We start from the raw sequence: 15,950 nt of genomic DNA on the forward strand, positions 1-15,950 counted from the left end.
TCAATGATGAGGAGGACCACATGCTGGTGAACAATTTAACGTCTTTACTGTCAGAAAACAAGAAGTAGCATGGTATACAGTTAGTTTCCTCCAGGAGATGCAGCATGGTAAAACATGCATCTGGCTCAGTACAGGCATCGTGGCACTTCACTCTCTCCTCCTGCTCTGTCACACCCAGGACCTTAGGTTTCCCCTACGACACCTCACCCTCACCAGTGCCCGCTTTTTGGGCAGAGCAACTTTTAAAGGCACAAATACTTTGAACCATAATATTGCATAGAACACAAGACAAACATTTTCCAAATGTGGAGGGAATAATGGGAGTCCCTCTCTCACCCCCTTACCGATAGATATATAGACCATTATGTGCCTTTCCCGGGTTATCACGGACCACTAATTACTCTCTTTATTCCTAATAGGTAGCCGGGCTTTTCCATGATCCCAGTATTGGTAACGCCATTCACATAAAAGTGGTGCGGGTCATTCTGCTGGAAGAAGAAGAGGTAAATCGCTACATTGTGCCATAAAATATTTACAGTGTATCTTTTTTTAAAATCAAGTCTTAACTCTTTATGTGTAGGAAGTTGCCTTTCCACATTGGCAGAACTATGGTATCACTTTATTTTGCCTGTGTAGCATGCGGCCGCCTAAAATAGAATAACAGGGCTACCACCACGGGATTAAAACAGTCCTTGTGTGAATAAGGCTGCCTGTCCACAGACAAGATGTCATAGCGAGATCCTTGGCGATAAATCACCTGCGGAGCTCGCATGACACGCTTTCCATAGGATAACTATGAAAAGCGCAGCCCGACGTCCACAAGCGGATAATCATAGTGATTCTCCGATCGTGTGATTAAAATCGTGGCATGCTGCGATTCTCCACGGTAAGCCTATCAATTAAGGAACGCTTACATGTTTCAAGCCATATAATCCTGGCTCTTAGCCATAGAAGATGCATTAAAAGCTATGTTTTATTTATGAGGGAGATGGAAGTCCTGATTTTCTTAAGGCATGTGGCTGCACAGGACAGGTAGATGTGCAGGATAGTAATGCAAGGAGTAGAAGAGACAGCTTAGTGAGCAAGGTGGTATATTGACTTTGACCGGCATTTCATACAGCAATCTAGGTAAACTATGCGCCAGAGTCAGGGCGACAATTTTTTTAAGTCACTTTAGTTTTTTTTTTTTTTTGCAGGATGTATCAGGATGGGTTGAGCTTTGTTGCAGGAAAAAAAGTGAAAGTTTCTGGACTTTTATTAGAGCCCCCATACCTTCATAATTGGAGTTTCCCTGTAAGGACATTAGTGCTGTGACCCAGGAGTGCAACATAAAATCACGTGACAAGTTTTCTGGAAATCAGTTTCATTGTGACTCCACATTAGATGGGAAAATCTAGTGATCTGAGCGACTTCCGACGAGGCCGGGTCATCGGTGCTAGACTAGTCTTGGGCCAGGATTTCACTGCCAACTTTGTGGAGTTTTCTTGTGCAGCGATTTGGAGAGTATTCTGAGAATGGCATGATCAGGAAAAACATCCAGCAAAGGGGGATCCTGTGTATGGAAACAACTTGTTGCTGATATGACTCAGAGGAGGATGTCAAGAATCACCAACTGGTGCTGGATAGTCAGGAGCAGCCGAATACAACGCTGGTGCTCCAACTAATATGTCTGAACGCACAACTACTGTTCCTTAGCATGGATAGGCTATAACAGACTCACTAAAAGACAGTGTAAATATATGAGGGAATTGCTGCTCATGCGATTCTCTTATACTTTGTATAGGCTGGAGCACAGTGTATGAGATCTATTCCATTGTGGTCAGATTCCTTAATATATTATGCCAATATGTATTTGATTTATGGCTCCAGTTGCCATGGAACAGGCTGTTTGGTTTCACATTTGCTTTCAGAGATGTCAGAATATTGAGATCTGTGAAATAATTGTTATCCTATAATTGGAATTTTTCAGCATGAATTACATTTAACCTTAGGGAAATCAGGAGAAAAGCTCTTATTCTCACTGCAGTTGCTTTTATATCTTTTGTCACCCCTGGAGATGTACAGCATCCTTTTCACTAACACCTCATAGTGCAGCAATGGCAAATAATGTGTAATTATATAGCATTAGCTAAGGGTTTATTAATGTATGAATGCAGTAAGTGCACTGGTGGCTACTATGGTCAAAGAGGAGGATTCTGGCTCATCAGTCTGGGCTGTCGGCACAGTAACAACCAGCAGAAACCGTAATACATTATACACTGACTGGCCACTTTATTAACGGCACCGACCTAACTGCAAAGATATACTGATAAGAAACAAAGCTGGACTAAGAACACGATACTAGAAGTGTAAAGACAGCAGATGAGGATCCGCTGTGCCTCCAAACCGATTTGGCTCACGGCTATATCCAGGGGATTGACTTAGGGTTCCTCAGTTCTCACCCTTTAAGGATAAGAAGGATAGAAGTAAGGGCCCCCATACATTTTAAATAGCTATCAGCCAAATGCACTTGCCTGACACCTCCAAACGTGAGCATTCATGTGCTCTGAAAATAGAGAGGGGAGAAAGCTGCTGCCAGACTCTTCTGGCAGTGGCTTATCTCCCCCAAACCAAAGGGATTTAGAGATTGAAATCCAACTGCTTAACTTTTTCCCCTGACATCTGCCATGAGTTGAGCGTCCATAGGCCAACATACACTTTAGATGAGCTGGACCCAACAACATCAACCACCCTTAAAGGAGTTGTCCAGTTAAAACTACTGATGGCCTAACCAATAGGTCTCCTGACGATTAGCTTTTCACCGGGCTGGTGAGCTGATTTCTGCAGGAAGCAGACAGCTCTGTTTCCAATGTAGTGGCCAGGCTTGGTATTGCAGGACATTCACTTTAATGGGAACTTTGGCTGTAATACTAAGCCTGATCGCTACAGTGGGAACGGAGCTGACTGCTTCCTACAGAAATCAGCTCAGTGCACAACCGCTGATTGGTGGAGATCCTGTGTAGCAGACCAATGTTGATCTACTATTGATAACCTATCCTGTAGATAAGCCATCAATAGTTTTACAACTGGACACTTAAAAGGGGTTGTCTAGTTGTAAACTCTTGATGGCCTATGGTACTAGATGGTGCCAGTGGTGTATATTTTGTCTGCATTTACCCTGGCGTATTTTAGATGGTGTAATGTGTGTCCATTTGAATGTTCTGTGATGTGTAGTCTTCATGCCTATGGGAATATATACAGACAGATGTGGACCAACCCCATGGTTTTCAAAAATATCTCTGAAAGATGAAAGAGTTGATATTGAAAGAAAAAATCTTGAACACCTCATTATTTCTTGTCCAGGAAGGTCTGAAAATTGGTCACCATGCGGATCAGACTTTAGCCAGTTTCTGTAAATGGCAGAAAAGCATAAACCCGAAAAGTGATTCACACCCGGCACATCACGATGTCGCTGTATTATTGACAAGGTATTTATCTCTGACATAAAATGGCATTTTTTGTTTGTTTGCTTGTTTTCTTGTTTTTTGCTCACTTTTCAGCTTTGCAGTATAGGCTGGGACACAGTAGACTCATTATTAGAGGCTGAAGTCAACAGAGTACACCTCATTAGAGAAAGAGGTCAATGAAGTCATCTATTTATCATAAGAGGGCAGGATCGTCAGAGTCATCTCTTTACCACTTGAGGGTAGAGTCAACAGAGTCACCCCCTTTTCATTAGAGGGTGGGGTTAGCAGAGTCTTATCTTTATCATTAGAGGGTAGGGTATGCAGAGTCATCTCTATATGATTAGAGGGTGGAGTATGCAGAGTCATGTCTTTATCATTAGAGGATGAGGTCTGCAGAGCCATCTCTTTATCATTAGAGGGAGGGGTATGCAGAGTTTTCTCTTTATCATTGGGAGGTGGGTGAATTAATGACAGTAGGAATATACATTATACACACAGATGCAGATTCATTTACATTTCCCAATCTCCTCTAGACTGTTAATTGACACTTTGTATTGCAACTGTCATAAAGCCCGCTTTAGTTTCCACACAGAAAGTACAGACAAGATGTGTTTATCTGCAATATATCAAGACAAGGCATTTAATTTTTTAAACAGCATGTGCAACTAAAGTAGTTGTAAGAGGAGCATCATGGGAATGGGAAAACCAATTTGTCAGTAACCTGGCTTTGTGTGCCTTTATTTAATGAACAAAGCACCTGTGAACCTGCACTCCCAATCTCAGATTCTTTACTGAAACAGGTTTTGCCAATTAGCTTTTGCGTTAGACAGTTAATACAAAGGTTCACTTACATTTTCTTCCTGCACTTTCGATGATTGTACTTATTATGGCACAACTGACCAAGCTAGCTATCAGTTAGATTGTTATATAAGTAACAATTATAGATAAACACAAGCAGATCACATTTTATTAGTAACCAATGCAGAAATCCAGTTTATTCCAAAGGGTTCACTTACTTTTTCTTGCAACTGCAACTCTATATACACTCATTATAGTTCAGCAATGTTAAGTGTTAAAAAGTACATGCCTAAATGACTTCTTTTTACTGTCACCCCCCCAAGTATGAGCTTTACATATCCTAATTGGCCCTCATTATGTCTGGGGAATGGAGAAGTAATTCTCCACTTTTCGGGTATTAGCACAATCGCTGCTATTTGCATAACTCAATGTCACCCGTAGAGATAGCGTTTAGTTTTAAGCATGGTCTCATCTGAACAGCCCACAGCAGTCCGGTACTGGGAGGAGCTCTGATTTACATATTTAAGCACTCACCAGAAAGTTTCCAGATGAATGTCATCACACAATAAGACATTGCCTGCAAGGGCGACTCTTCTCAGTCTTTGAAGAAGTTCAGTAAGTGCGACTACTAATCAGAAACTGTTCACAAGATACTTACAGCGAATCACTGACTGGTGTGAGAAGATCTAATCCTTCTAAGAACTTCTGTGGCTGAGGGTGAAGTTTAATGTTTTATGCTTTTCTTTGAGGAAGCTTCTATTCCAATTAATTCTTAATTAGTCTACGCCAGCGGCGTGATACATAGGAGAGAAGAGCTATATAATACGGCAGTCAGCGGGACAGTCCACGATTCATACAGAATTAGATAGAAAATATCTATCTCAGATCGATCTATCTATATCTCTCTCATATCTCTATCTATCTCATATATATATATATATATATATATATATATATATATATATATATATATATATATATATATATATATATATATCATATCTATCAAACTATCTATCTCATATCTATCTGCTATCGATTTATCTATCTCTCTCCCTAATATCTCATATCTCTCTCTATCTATCAATCTCATATCTACATTATCTATCTCATATCTATCTCATATCTATATATTTATCTATCTATCTCATATCTATCTATATCTCTCTTATATCGCATATCTCTATCTATCTCATATCTCTATCTCTCTCATATCTCTCATATCTATCTCATATCCATCTATCTATCTATCTCATATCTATCTATTTCATATCTATCTATCTCATATCCACCCATCTCTCTCATATCTATCTATCTCATATCTATTAGAGATGAGCGAACGTACTCGTCCGAGCTTGATATTCGTGCGAATATTAGGGTGTTCGGGATGTTCGTTATTCGTAACGAACACCATGCGGTGTTCTGGTTACTTTCACTTTCCTCTCTGAGACGTTAGCGCACTTTTCTGGCCAATTGAAAGACAGGGAAGGCATTACAACTTCCCCCTGCGACGTTCAAGCCCTATACCACCCCCCTGCTGTGAGTGGCTGGGAAGATCAGATGTCACCCGAATATAAAAGTCGGCCCCTCCCGCGGCTCGCCTCAGATGCCTTGTGAGTTAGATGAGGGACAGTGCTGCTGGTACCGGAGCTGCTGTAGGGAGAGAAATAGCAGTTAGTGTAGGCTTCAAGAACCCCAAAGGTCCTTATTAGGGCCAGTAATACCTGTGTGTTGGCTGCTGTTAGCAGTGACTTTTTTTTTTTTCTTCTCAAAATCGCCTCTGCAGAGCGTTGCACCCGGCATTAGGGACAGAAGTGTTGGATAGGCAGGGAGAGTGTTAGGAGTGAGTGTAGCCTTCAAGAACCTCAACGGTCCTTTCTAGGGCCATATTTAACCGTGTGCAGTACTGTGCTGGCTGCTGTTAGCTGTGCTGCATTTTTTTTTTTTCTCAAAATCGCCTCTGCAGAGCATTGCACCCTCCATTGATACTACAGGGAAAGAATTGTGTAGGCAGGGCCACAACACAGTTATTATTCATTGAATATACGCAGTGGGTCCTTTTGTTGTAAAAAAAGGGAAAAGAAATCTATTTGTCCTGCCTCTGTCCGTCCTAAGGGCTGTGGACACGTGTGAGCTGCGTGTACAACGTTAAAAAATCAGACGCACCCAGCTACGCTTTACTGCTGGCTTCGCCATTTGCTTTCCTTAATTGGGAAAAAAATACCTGCTCTGCCAGAGTTAATAACTCTGCTACCCTCAAGTTCTGTGACACATTAGCAGGGCCACAGCACAGTTATTAAACTTCTCATGTTCATTGAATATACGCAGTGGGTCCTTTTGGTGTAAAAAAAGGGAAAAGAAATCTATTTGTCCTGCCTCTGTCCGTCCTAAGGGCTGTGGACACGTGTGAGCTGCGTGTACAACGTTAAAAAATCAGACGCACCCAGCTACGCTTTACTGCTGGCTTCGCCATTTGCTTTCCTTAATTGGGAAAAAAATACCTGCTCTGCCAGAGTTAATAACTCTGCTACCCTCAAGTTCTGTGACACATTAGCAGGGCCACAGCACAGTGATTAAACTTCTCATGTTCATTGAATATACGCAGTGGGTCCTTTTGTTGTAAAAAAAGGGAAAAGAAATCTATTTGTCCTGCCTCTGTCCGTCCTAAGGGCTGTGGACACGTGTGAGCTGCGTGTACAACGTTAAAAAATCAGACGCACCCAGCTACGCTTTACTGCTGGCTTCGCCATTTGCTTTCCTTAATTGGGAAAAAAATACCTGCTCTGCCAGAGTTAATAACTCTGCTACCCTCAAGTTCTGTGACACATTAGCAGGGCCACAGCACAGTTATTAAACTTAGATTATTCATTCACTAGAGGCAGTGGGGCCTTTCGTTTTCAAAAAAGGGAAAAAATTATATTTGGGCTGCAGTCTTGCGCCAATTTATTTCCTGCCTGTGAAATCAAATCACTGGTAATACAGCATGCTGAGGGGTAGGGGTAGGCCTAGAGGACGTGGACGCGGCCGAGGACGCGGAGGGCCAAGTCAGGGTGTGGGCACAGGCCGAACTCCTGTTCTAGGTGTATCGCAGCCGTCTGCTGCGCGATTAGTAGACAGGCACGTTTCTGGCGTCCCGACAGTCATCGCACAATTCATGGATCCACGCGGGAGACGGTTATTAGATAATGAGCAGTGTGAGCAGGTCCTGTCCTGGATGGCAGAAAGTGCTTCGAGCAACCTATCGTCCACCCGCAGTTCTGCGCCGTCCACTGCTGCAAATCAGAATCCTCTGTCTGCTGCTCCTCCTTCCTCCCAGCCTCCTCACTCCACTCCAATGACACCTGCTCAGCTGCGTGAAGACTCCCAGGAACTGTTCTCTGGCCCCTGCTCAGATTGGGCAGCAGTGGTTCCTCTCCCACCAGAGGAGTTTATCGTCACTGATGCCCAACCATTGCAAAGTTCCCGGGGTCCGGGGGATGAGGCTGGGGAATTCCGCAAACTGTCTCAAGAACTTTCTGTGGGTGAGGAGGACGATGACGATGAGACACAGTTGTCTTGCAGTCAGGTAGTAGTGAGGGCAGTAAGTGCGAGGGAGGAGCGCACAGAGGATTCTGAGGAAGAGCAGCAGGACGATGAGGTGACTGACCCCACCTGGTTTGCAACGCCTACTCAGGACAGGTCTTCAGAGGGGGAGGCAGGGGCAGCAGCAGGGCAGGTTGCAAGAGGCAGTGCGGTGACCAGGGGTAGAGGCAGGGCCAGACCGAATAATCCACCAACTGTTTCCCAAAGCGCACCCTCGCGCCATGCCACCCTGCAGAGGCCGAGGTGCTCTAAGGTCTGGCAGTTTTTCACCGAGACGCCTGACGACCGACGAACAGTGGTGTGCAACCTTTGTCGCGCAAAGCTCAGCCGGGGAGCCAACACCAACAGCCTCACCACCACCAGCATGCGCAGACATATGATGGCCAAGCACCCCACAAGGTGGGACGAAGGCCGTTCACCGCCTCGGGCTTGCACCCCTGCCTCTCCCCCTGTGCCCCAACCTGCCACTGAGATGCAACCCCCCTCTCAGGACACGGGCACTACCGCCTCATGGCCTGCACCCACACCCTCACCTCCGCTGTCCTCGGCCCCATCCACCAGTGTAGTTCAGCGCACCGTCCAGCCGTCGCTTGCGCAACTGTTGGAGCGCAAGCGCAAGTACGCCGCCACGCACCCGCACGCTCAAACGTTAACCGTCCGCATAGCAAAATTCATCAGCCTTGAGATGCTGCCGTATAGGGTTGTGGAAACGGAGTCCTTCAAAAGTATCATGGAGGCGGCGGCCCCGCGCTACTCAGTTCCCAGTCGCCACTACTTTTCCCGATGTGCCGTCCCAGCCCTGCACGACCACGTCTCCCGCAACATTGTACGCGCCCTCACCAACGCGGTTACTGCCACGGTCCACTTAACAACGGACACGTGGACAAGAACAGGCGGGCAGGGCCACTACATCTCCCTGACGGCACATTGGGTGAATTTAGTGGAGGCTGGGACAGAGTCAGAGCCTGGGACCGCTCACGTCCTACCCACCCCCAGAATTGCGGGCCCCAGCTCGGTGGTGGTATCTGCGGAGGTGTATGCTTCCTCCACTAAAGCACCCTCCTCCTCCTCCTCCTCCTCCGCAACCTCTGTCTCGCAATCAAGATGTGTTAGCAGCAGCATGTCGCCAGCAGTCGGTGTCGCGCGGTGTGGCAGCACAGCGGTGGGCAAGCGTCAGCAGGCCGTGCTGAAACTACTCAGCTTAGGAGATAAGAGGTACACGGCCCACGAACTGCTGCAGGGTCTGACACAGCAGACCGACCGCTGGCTTGCGCCGCTGAGCCTCCAACTGGGCATGGTCGTGTGTGACAACGGCCGTAACCTGGTGGCGGCTCTGCAGCTCGGCAGCCTCACGCACGTGCCATGCCTGGCCCACGTCTTTAATTTGGTGGTTCAGCGCTTTCTGAAAAGCTACCCACGCTTGTCAGACCTGCTCGTAAAGGCGCGCTGGCTCTGCGCACATTTCCGCAAGTCCCACACGGACGCTGCCACCCTGCGCACCCTGCAACATCGCTTTAAGCTGCCAGTGCACCGACTGCTGTGCGACGTGCCCACACGGTGGAACTCTACGCTCCACATGTTGGCCAGGCTCTATGAACAGCGTAGAGCTATAGTGGAATACCAACTCCAACATGGGCGGCGCAGTGGGAGTCAGCCTCCTCAATTCTTTTCAGAAGAGTGGGCCTGGTTGGCAGACATCTGCCATGTCCTTGGTAATTTTGAGGAGTCTACCCAGGTGGTGAGCGGCGATGCTGCAATCATTAGCGTCACCATTCCTCTGCTATGCATCTTGAGAAATTCCCTGCAAAGCATAAAGGCAGCTGCTTTGCGCTCGGAAACGGGGGCGGTGGAAGACAGTATGCCGCTGGATAGTCAGGGCACCCTCCTGTCTATTTCTCAGCGCGTACAGGAGGAGGAGGAGGAGCATGAGGAGGATGAGGAGGAGGGGGAAGAGACAGCTTGGCCCGCTGCTGACGGTACACCGGCTGATTGCCTGTCATCCTTTCAGCGTGTATGGCCTGAGGAGGAGGAGGAGGAGGAGGAGGAGGAGGAGGAGGATCCTGAAAGTGATCTTCCTAGTGAAGACAGCCATGTGTTGCGTACTGGTACCCTGGCACACATGGCTGACTTCATGTTAGGATGCCTTTCTCGTGACCCTCGCGTTGCACGCATTCTGGCCACAACGGATTACTGGGTGTACACACTGCTCGACCCACGCTATAAGGAGAACCTGCCCGCTCTCATTCCCGAAGAGGAAAGGGGTTCGAGAGTGTTGCTATACCACAGGACCCTTGCGGACAAGCTGATGGTAAAATTCCCAGCCGACAGCGCTAGTGGCAGAAGGCGCAGTACCGAGGGCAAGGTAGCAGGGGAGGTGCGGAGATCGAGCAGCATGTATATCCCAGGCAGTGCAACAGTCTTTAAGGGCTTGGACAGCTTTATGGCTCCCCACCAAGACTGTGTCACCGCTCCCCAGTCAAGGCTGAGTCGGCGGGAGCACTGTAAAAGGATGGTGAGGGAGTACGTAGCCGATCGCACGACCGTCCTCCGTGACGCCTCTGCCACCTACAACTACTGGGTGTCGAAGCTGGACACGTGGCCTGAACTAGCGCTGTATGCCCTGGAGGTGCTTGCTTGTCCTGCGGCTAGCGTCTTGTCGGAGAGGGTGTTTAGTGCGGCTGGGGGAATCATCACAGATAAGCGTACCCGCTTGTCAACCGACAGTGCCGACAGGCTAACACTCATCAAGATGAACAAAGCCTGGATTTCGCCAGACTTCTCTTCTCCACCAGCGGACAGCAAGGATACGTAAGCAATACGTAGGCTGCACCCGCGGATGGAAGCTACGTTCTCTCTCACCATCCAAAACGGGGACATTTCTGCTTCATCAATCTGTGTCTAATATTCCTCCTCCTCCTCCTGCTCCTCCTCCTGAAACCTCACGTAATCACGCTGAACGGGCAATTTTTCTTAGGGCCACAAGGCTCACTCAAATAATTTTTCTGAACAATTTTTAAAAGTTTCAATGCGCTTAAAAGCGTTGGAACTTTAACTTGAACCAATTTTTCGTTACACTGGGCTGCCTCCAGGCCTAGTTACCACTTAAGCCACATTAACCAAAGCGATTAATGGGTTTCACCTGCCCTCTTGGCTGGCCATGGCCAATTTTTTGGATGTACATTAGTACTGTTGATACAGCAATTTTTGTGGGCCCTCGCCTACAGTGTAATCAAATTAATTTTTAGCCCACCTGCATTACAGCTGACGTTACCTCAGCTGTGTTGGGCAATGCAATGGGATATATTTATGTACCGCCGGTGGCTTCCTGGCACCCACCCAGGCAGTGGGTCCACAGGGAATTATAAATGCATCTGTTTCCACTTGTAAAGAACCCCAGTCTGACTGGGGCATGCAGTGTGGGCCGAAGCCCACCTGTATTACGCACGACATTACTACCTCAGCTGTGTTGGGCAATGCAATGGGATATTTTTGTGTACCGCCGGTGGGTTCCAGGGAGCCACCCATGCTGTAGGTGCACATGGAGTGTAACCTACATGTGTCCACTTGTAAAGAACCCCAGTCTGACTGGGGCATGCAGTGTGGGCCGAAGCCCACCTGTATTACGCACGACATTACTACCTCAGCTGTGTTGGGCAATGCAATGGGATATATTTATGTACCGCCGGTGGCTTCCAGGCACCCACCCAGGCAGTGGGTCCACAGGGAATTATAAATGCATCTGTTTCCACTTGTAAAGAACCCCAGTCTGACTGGGGCATGCAGTGTGGGCCGAAGCCCACCTGTATTACGCACGACATTACTACCTCAGCTGTGTTGGGCAATGCAATGGGATATTTTTGTGTACCGCCGGTGGGTTCCAGGGAGCCACCCATGCTGTAGGTGCACACGGAGTGTAACCTACATGTGTCCACTTGTAAAGAACCCCAGTCTGACTGGGGCATGCAGTGTGGGCCGAAGCCCACCTGTATTACGCACGACATTACTACCTCAGCTGTGTTGGGCAATGCAATGGGATATATTTATGTACCGCCGGTGGCTTCCTGGCACCCACCCAGGCAGTGGGTCCACAGGGAATTATAAATGCATCTGTTTCCACTTGTAAAGAACCCCAGTCTGACTGGGGCATGCAGTGTGGGCAGAAGCCCACCTGTATTACGCACGACATTACTACCTCAGCTGTGTTGGGCAATGCAATGGGATATTTTTGTGTACCACCGGTGGGTTCCAGGGAGCCACCCATGCTGTAGGTGCACACGGAGTGTAACCTACATGTGTCCACTTGTAAAGAACCCCAGTCTGACTGGGGCATGCAGTGTGGGCAGAAGCCCACCTGTATTACGCACGACATTACTACCTCAGCTGTGTTGGGCAATGCAATGGGATATTTTTGTGTACCGCCGGTGGGTTCCAGGGAGCCACCCATGCTGTCGGTCGACAGGGACTTCACAATAGGGAGTTGTACCTGCCTGTGTCTATGAATTAAAAAGCCCGGTCTAACTGGGGCATGCAGACACCTGGACAGAATGAATAGTGTGTGGCACATAGGTTCCCCATTGCTATGCCCACGTGTGCAGCTCCTGATGGCGGTGGCACAGGATTCTATTTCTCATTGCTTCTGTACAGCATTGTGGGCTATCGCCCCGCCCCTTTTAAAGAGGGTCGCTGCCTAGCCGTGCCAACCCTGTACAGTGTGTGCCTGCGGTCCCTCGTCATGGCAGACGCACTTCTAAATAGACATGAGGGTGGTGTGGCATGAGGGCAGCTGAAGGCTGCGCAGGGACACTTTGGTGTGCGCTGTGGGGGGGAGGGGGGGCGGTTGGGCAGCATGTAACCCAGGAGAAGTGGCAGTGGAGTGTCATGCAGGCAGTGATTGTGCTTTGTTGGAGGTAGTGTGGTGCTTAGCTAAGGTATGCCATGCTAATGAGGGCTTTTCAGAAGTAAAAGTTGTTGGGAGGGGGGGGGCCCACTCTTGCCGGTATTGTGGCTTAATAGTGGGACCTGTGAACTTGAGATGCAGCCCAACATGTAGCCCCTCGCCTGCCCTATCCGTTGCTGTGTCGTTCCCATCACTTTCTTGAATTGCCCAGATTTTCACACATGAAAACCTTAGCGAGCATCGGCGAAATACAAAAATGCTCCGGTCGCCCATTGACTTCAATGGGGTTCGTTATTCGAAACGAACCCTCGAACATCGCGGGAAGTTCGTTTCGAATAACGAACACCCGAGCATTTTGGTGTTCGCTCATCTCTAATATCTATCTATCCATCTATCTCATATCTATCTATCCATCTATCTCATATCTATCTATCCCTCTCATATCCATCCATCTCTCTCACATCCATCCATCTCTCTCATATCCATCCATCTCTCTCATATCTATCTATTTATCTATCTCATATCCATCTCTCTTTTATCTATCTATCTATGTATCTCATATCTACAGTATCTATCTCATATCTTTCTATCTATCTATCTCATATCGATCTATCCATATCTCTCTCATATCTCTATCTATCTCATATATATATCTCTCTCATATCTATCTATCTATCTCATATATATATATATATATATCATATCTATCTAATCTATCTATCTATCTCATATCTATCTGCTATCAATTTATCTATCTCTCTCCCTAATATATCATATCTCTATCTCTCTCATATCTCTCTTTACCTATCAATCTCATATCTACATTATCTATCTCATATCTATCTATCTTCTATCTATCTCATCTCTATATATTTATCTATCTATCTCATATCTATCTATCTCTCTTATATCGCATATCTCTATCTATCTATCTATCTATCTATCTATCTATCTATCTATCTATCTATCTATCTATCTATCTATCCCATATCTATCTGCTATCTATTTATCTATCACTCTCCCTAATATCTCATATCTCTCTCTCTCTCTATCAATCTCATATCTATATATCTATCTATCTCATATCTATCTATCTATATCTCTCTTATATCGCATATCTCTATCTATCTCATATCTCTATCTCTCTCATATCTATCTATCTAGCTATCTCATATCTAACTATCTATCTATTATCTATCTATCTATCTATCTATCTATCTCTCTCATATCTATCTATCTATCTATCTCATATCTATCTATCTATCTATATACTATCTATCTATTATCCATCTATCTATCTATCTCTCTCATATCTATCTATCTATCTCATAACATCTATTCTGTATTTCTCATTATTTGTTGTTATATTTCATGACTTGTAGATGATATTGATAATAAGTAGGTGGTATTATATCAATCACTACATGATGACTGCACTTGGTTTCCCTATATGTGATGTAGATTGATCGAAGTGAGAATTTGATCAGGGTGAGCCATATCATCTACACTCGCTGACATTCCCCGGTATAAATCTCCCCAGTTGACTTTCCTTGGTTACTAAGGCTGTAAATCTATACAACGGCATGAGAATCGTGTATTGACTAACAAGCAGAGGTAATTAGGAGAATTGAACTTTTTATTCTTTTACAATACTTTTCCATTTACTGAATGAGTGAGCTCAGGCTGTTCCATGAGTGATCCATCGATTATGGTGAAAGCATCTACAATTATAGACCCTTAAAGGGAAAGTCTCACCTAAACATTTTTCATTTTTCTAATGTTTATATTTTCTGAATGCAGATTTTTTATTCTTTGGTTTGTACATGACTGTGGGGGCGGCTATTGTGCTTGAGCTGCAGTTACAGTAACAGCATTCAGAGATGCTTTCCAGCAGTGTAAGGTCTCACCCAAGTTGGGGTATTAGTAATCATGGAAGGATGGTGGACTGGTGCCCTCAACTGTCCAACTCTCTCCTGTTTTACACAAGCCCTTTCTTAACCTTGTTTGACTCCTTTTCACATATTGTGCCCCTCTCTACTATAAACATAGAGTTATATATTCTTCTCTGAGACTGACCGATTGCTGATGAAGATTGTTCAAGGCAGGGATCAGGAGGAGGTGAGCTGTGACATCCCCTATTGTGAATGGTTGGACATGTGTTAGCTATAGATAGGTGTCATCTATCATTATAATCCTGCCTGCGGTGATAACTATAATGACATCTACCACAGGTGCTGTTTAGTCCATCCTTAAAGCCACAAAGCTGCAATTAGAATCATGGAGTAACTTGGCAATACAGACATGCAGAAAATGCTGGGCATAAATGTAGCAGAGCTGAGCTGGTGTAGTCTATGATGTAGCAGAGCCGAGCATACTATGGCTTGTCAAAGCTGATTTAGCAGTTCACAGGAACGGAACTAGTAAACTGCGCGAAGACTCAAGCAAGGCTGAATGAAGCCTCAAGGTTTACACAAGGAGGCTAAGGACATCGGCTTTATTCAATCAGGCGTTGCGATTTCCTGCTGCCTGCACTGCGTCCGAAAATCGCACAAACGACAGAAAGCCAAGTCACTGCTAAATCTTGCATTTTCTCAGCAGAGTATTTGCTATCATTTCCACCGGCCGTCTGATTTTACGCGCTGGAAAATCGCCCATCTAAATAAATGCATTGGAACCCAATGCTATAGATGGCCGTAACTTGTCGGACAAAGTTTTATCGCTGCAAAATGTTTGTGTGACTAAGGCATTAATTGGGAACCACTGTGGCAACACAGACCAAAGACCAGGAAGAATTAACTATTGCATTGCCTCAGTGAACCATTATGGGACCTTCCACACAGGACGGAATTGTCTGCAGGGCGCAGTGCAGAAGCGAATTTTGTCAATTAGTGTGCATTTTGTTGTGTTTTTTAACTGCAGAATGCACTCCGGAGAAATGTCCGATCTGGACCTGGGATCTCCTGTGTTTTATTCCACAGACTTAAATTGCCAAATTACATCTGATTCGTTAGAAATTTGCAACAAAACGTCCTTAAGGCTTTATCCCCACGAGCCTATATCGGCCGGCCAATATACGCTGTGATCTGAACGGCCGGATGATATACGCTTCTGGGAATAAAGCCCAATGCAGATAGGTCCGCGTTTCCCAATTCTGTCACGTGTGAAAGGTCATTATCACAACATGCCTGCAGGATCACATGGTGTCCTGGCCGAAGCCCCAGCAGTGT

General features: G+C 46.1%; 1 protein-coding gene across 2 annotated transcripts in view; it reads left to right on the top strand.

Moving 5' to 3' along the window:
* The window catches only part of ADAMTS12 (ADAM metallopeptidase with thrombospondin type 1 motif 12), a 362,259-nt gene that overhangs the window by 213,454 nt on the left and 132,855 nt on the right, over positions 1-15,950 (top strand). For both annotated transcript variants that reach the window (XM_066602471.1, XM_066602472.1), the window contains exons 5-6: positions 420-503; positions 3,343-3,467. In XM_066602471.1, coding sequence (XP_066458568.1) covers positions 420-503; positions 3,343-3,467 — 209 coding nt within the window. The remainder of the gene's footprint in view (positions 1-419; positions 504-3,342; positions 3,468-15,950) is intronic.

The sequence above is a fragment of the Eleutherodactylus coqui genome, chromosome 5, assembly GCF_035609145.1.
Source record: "Eleutherodactylus coqui strain aEleCoq1 chromosome 5, aEleCoq1.hap1, whole genome shotgun sequence".
Taxonomy (NCBI): domain Eukaryota; kingdom Metazoa; phylum Chordata; class Amphibia; order Anura; family Eleutherodactylidae; genus Eleutherodactylus; species Eleutherodactylus coqui.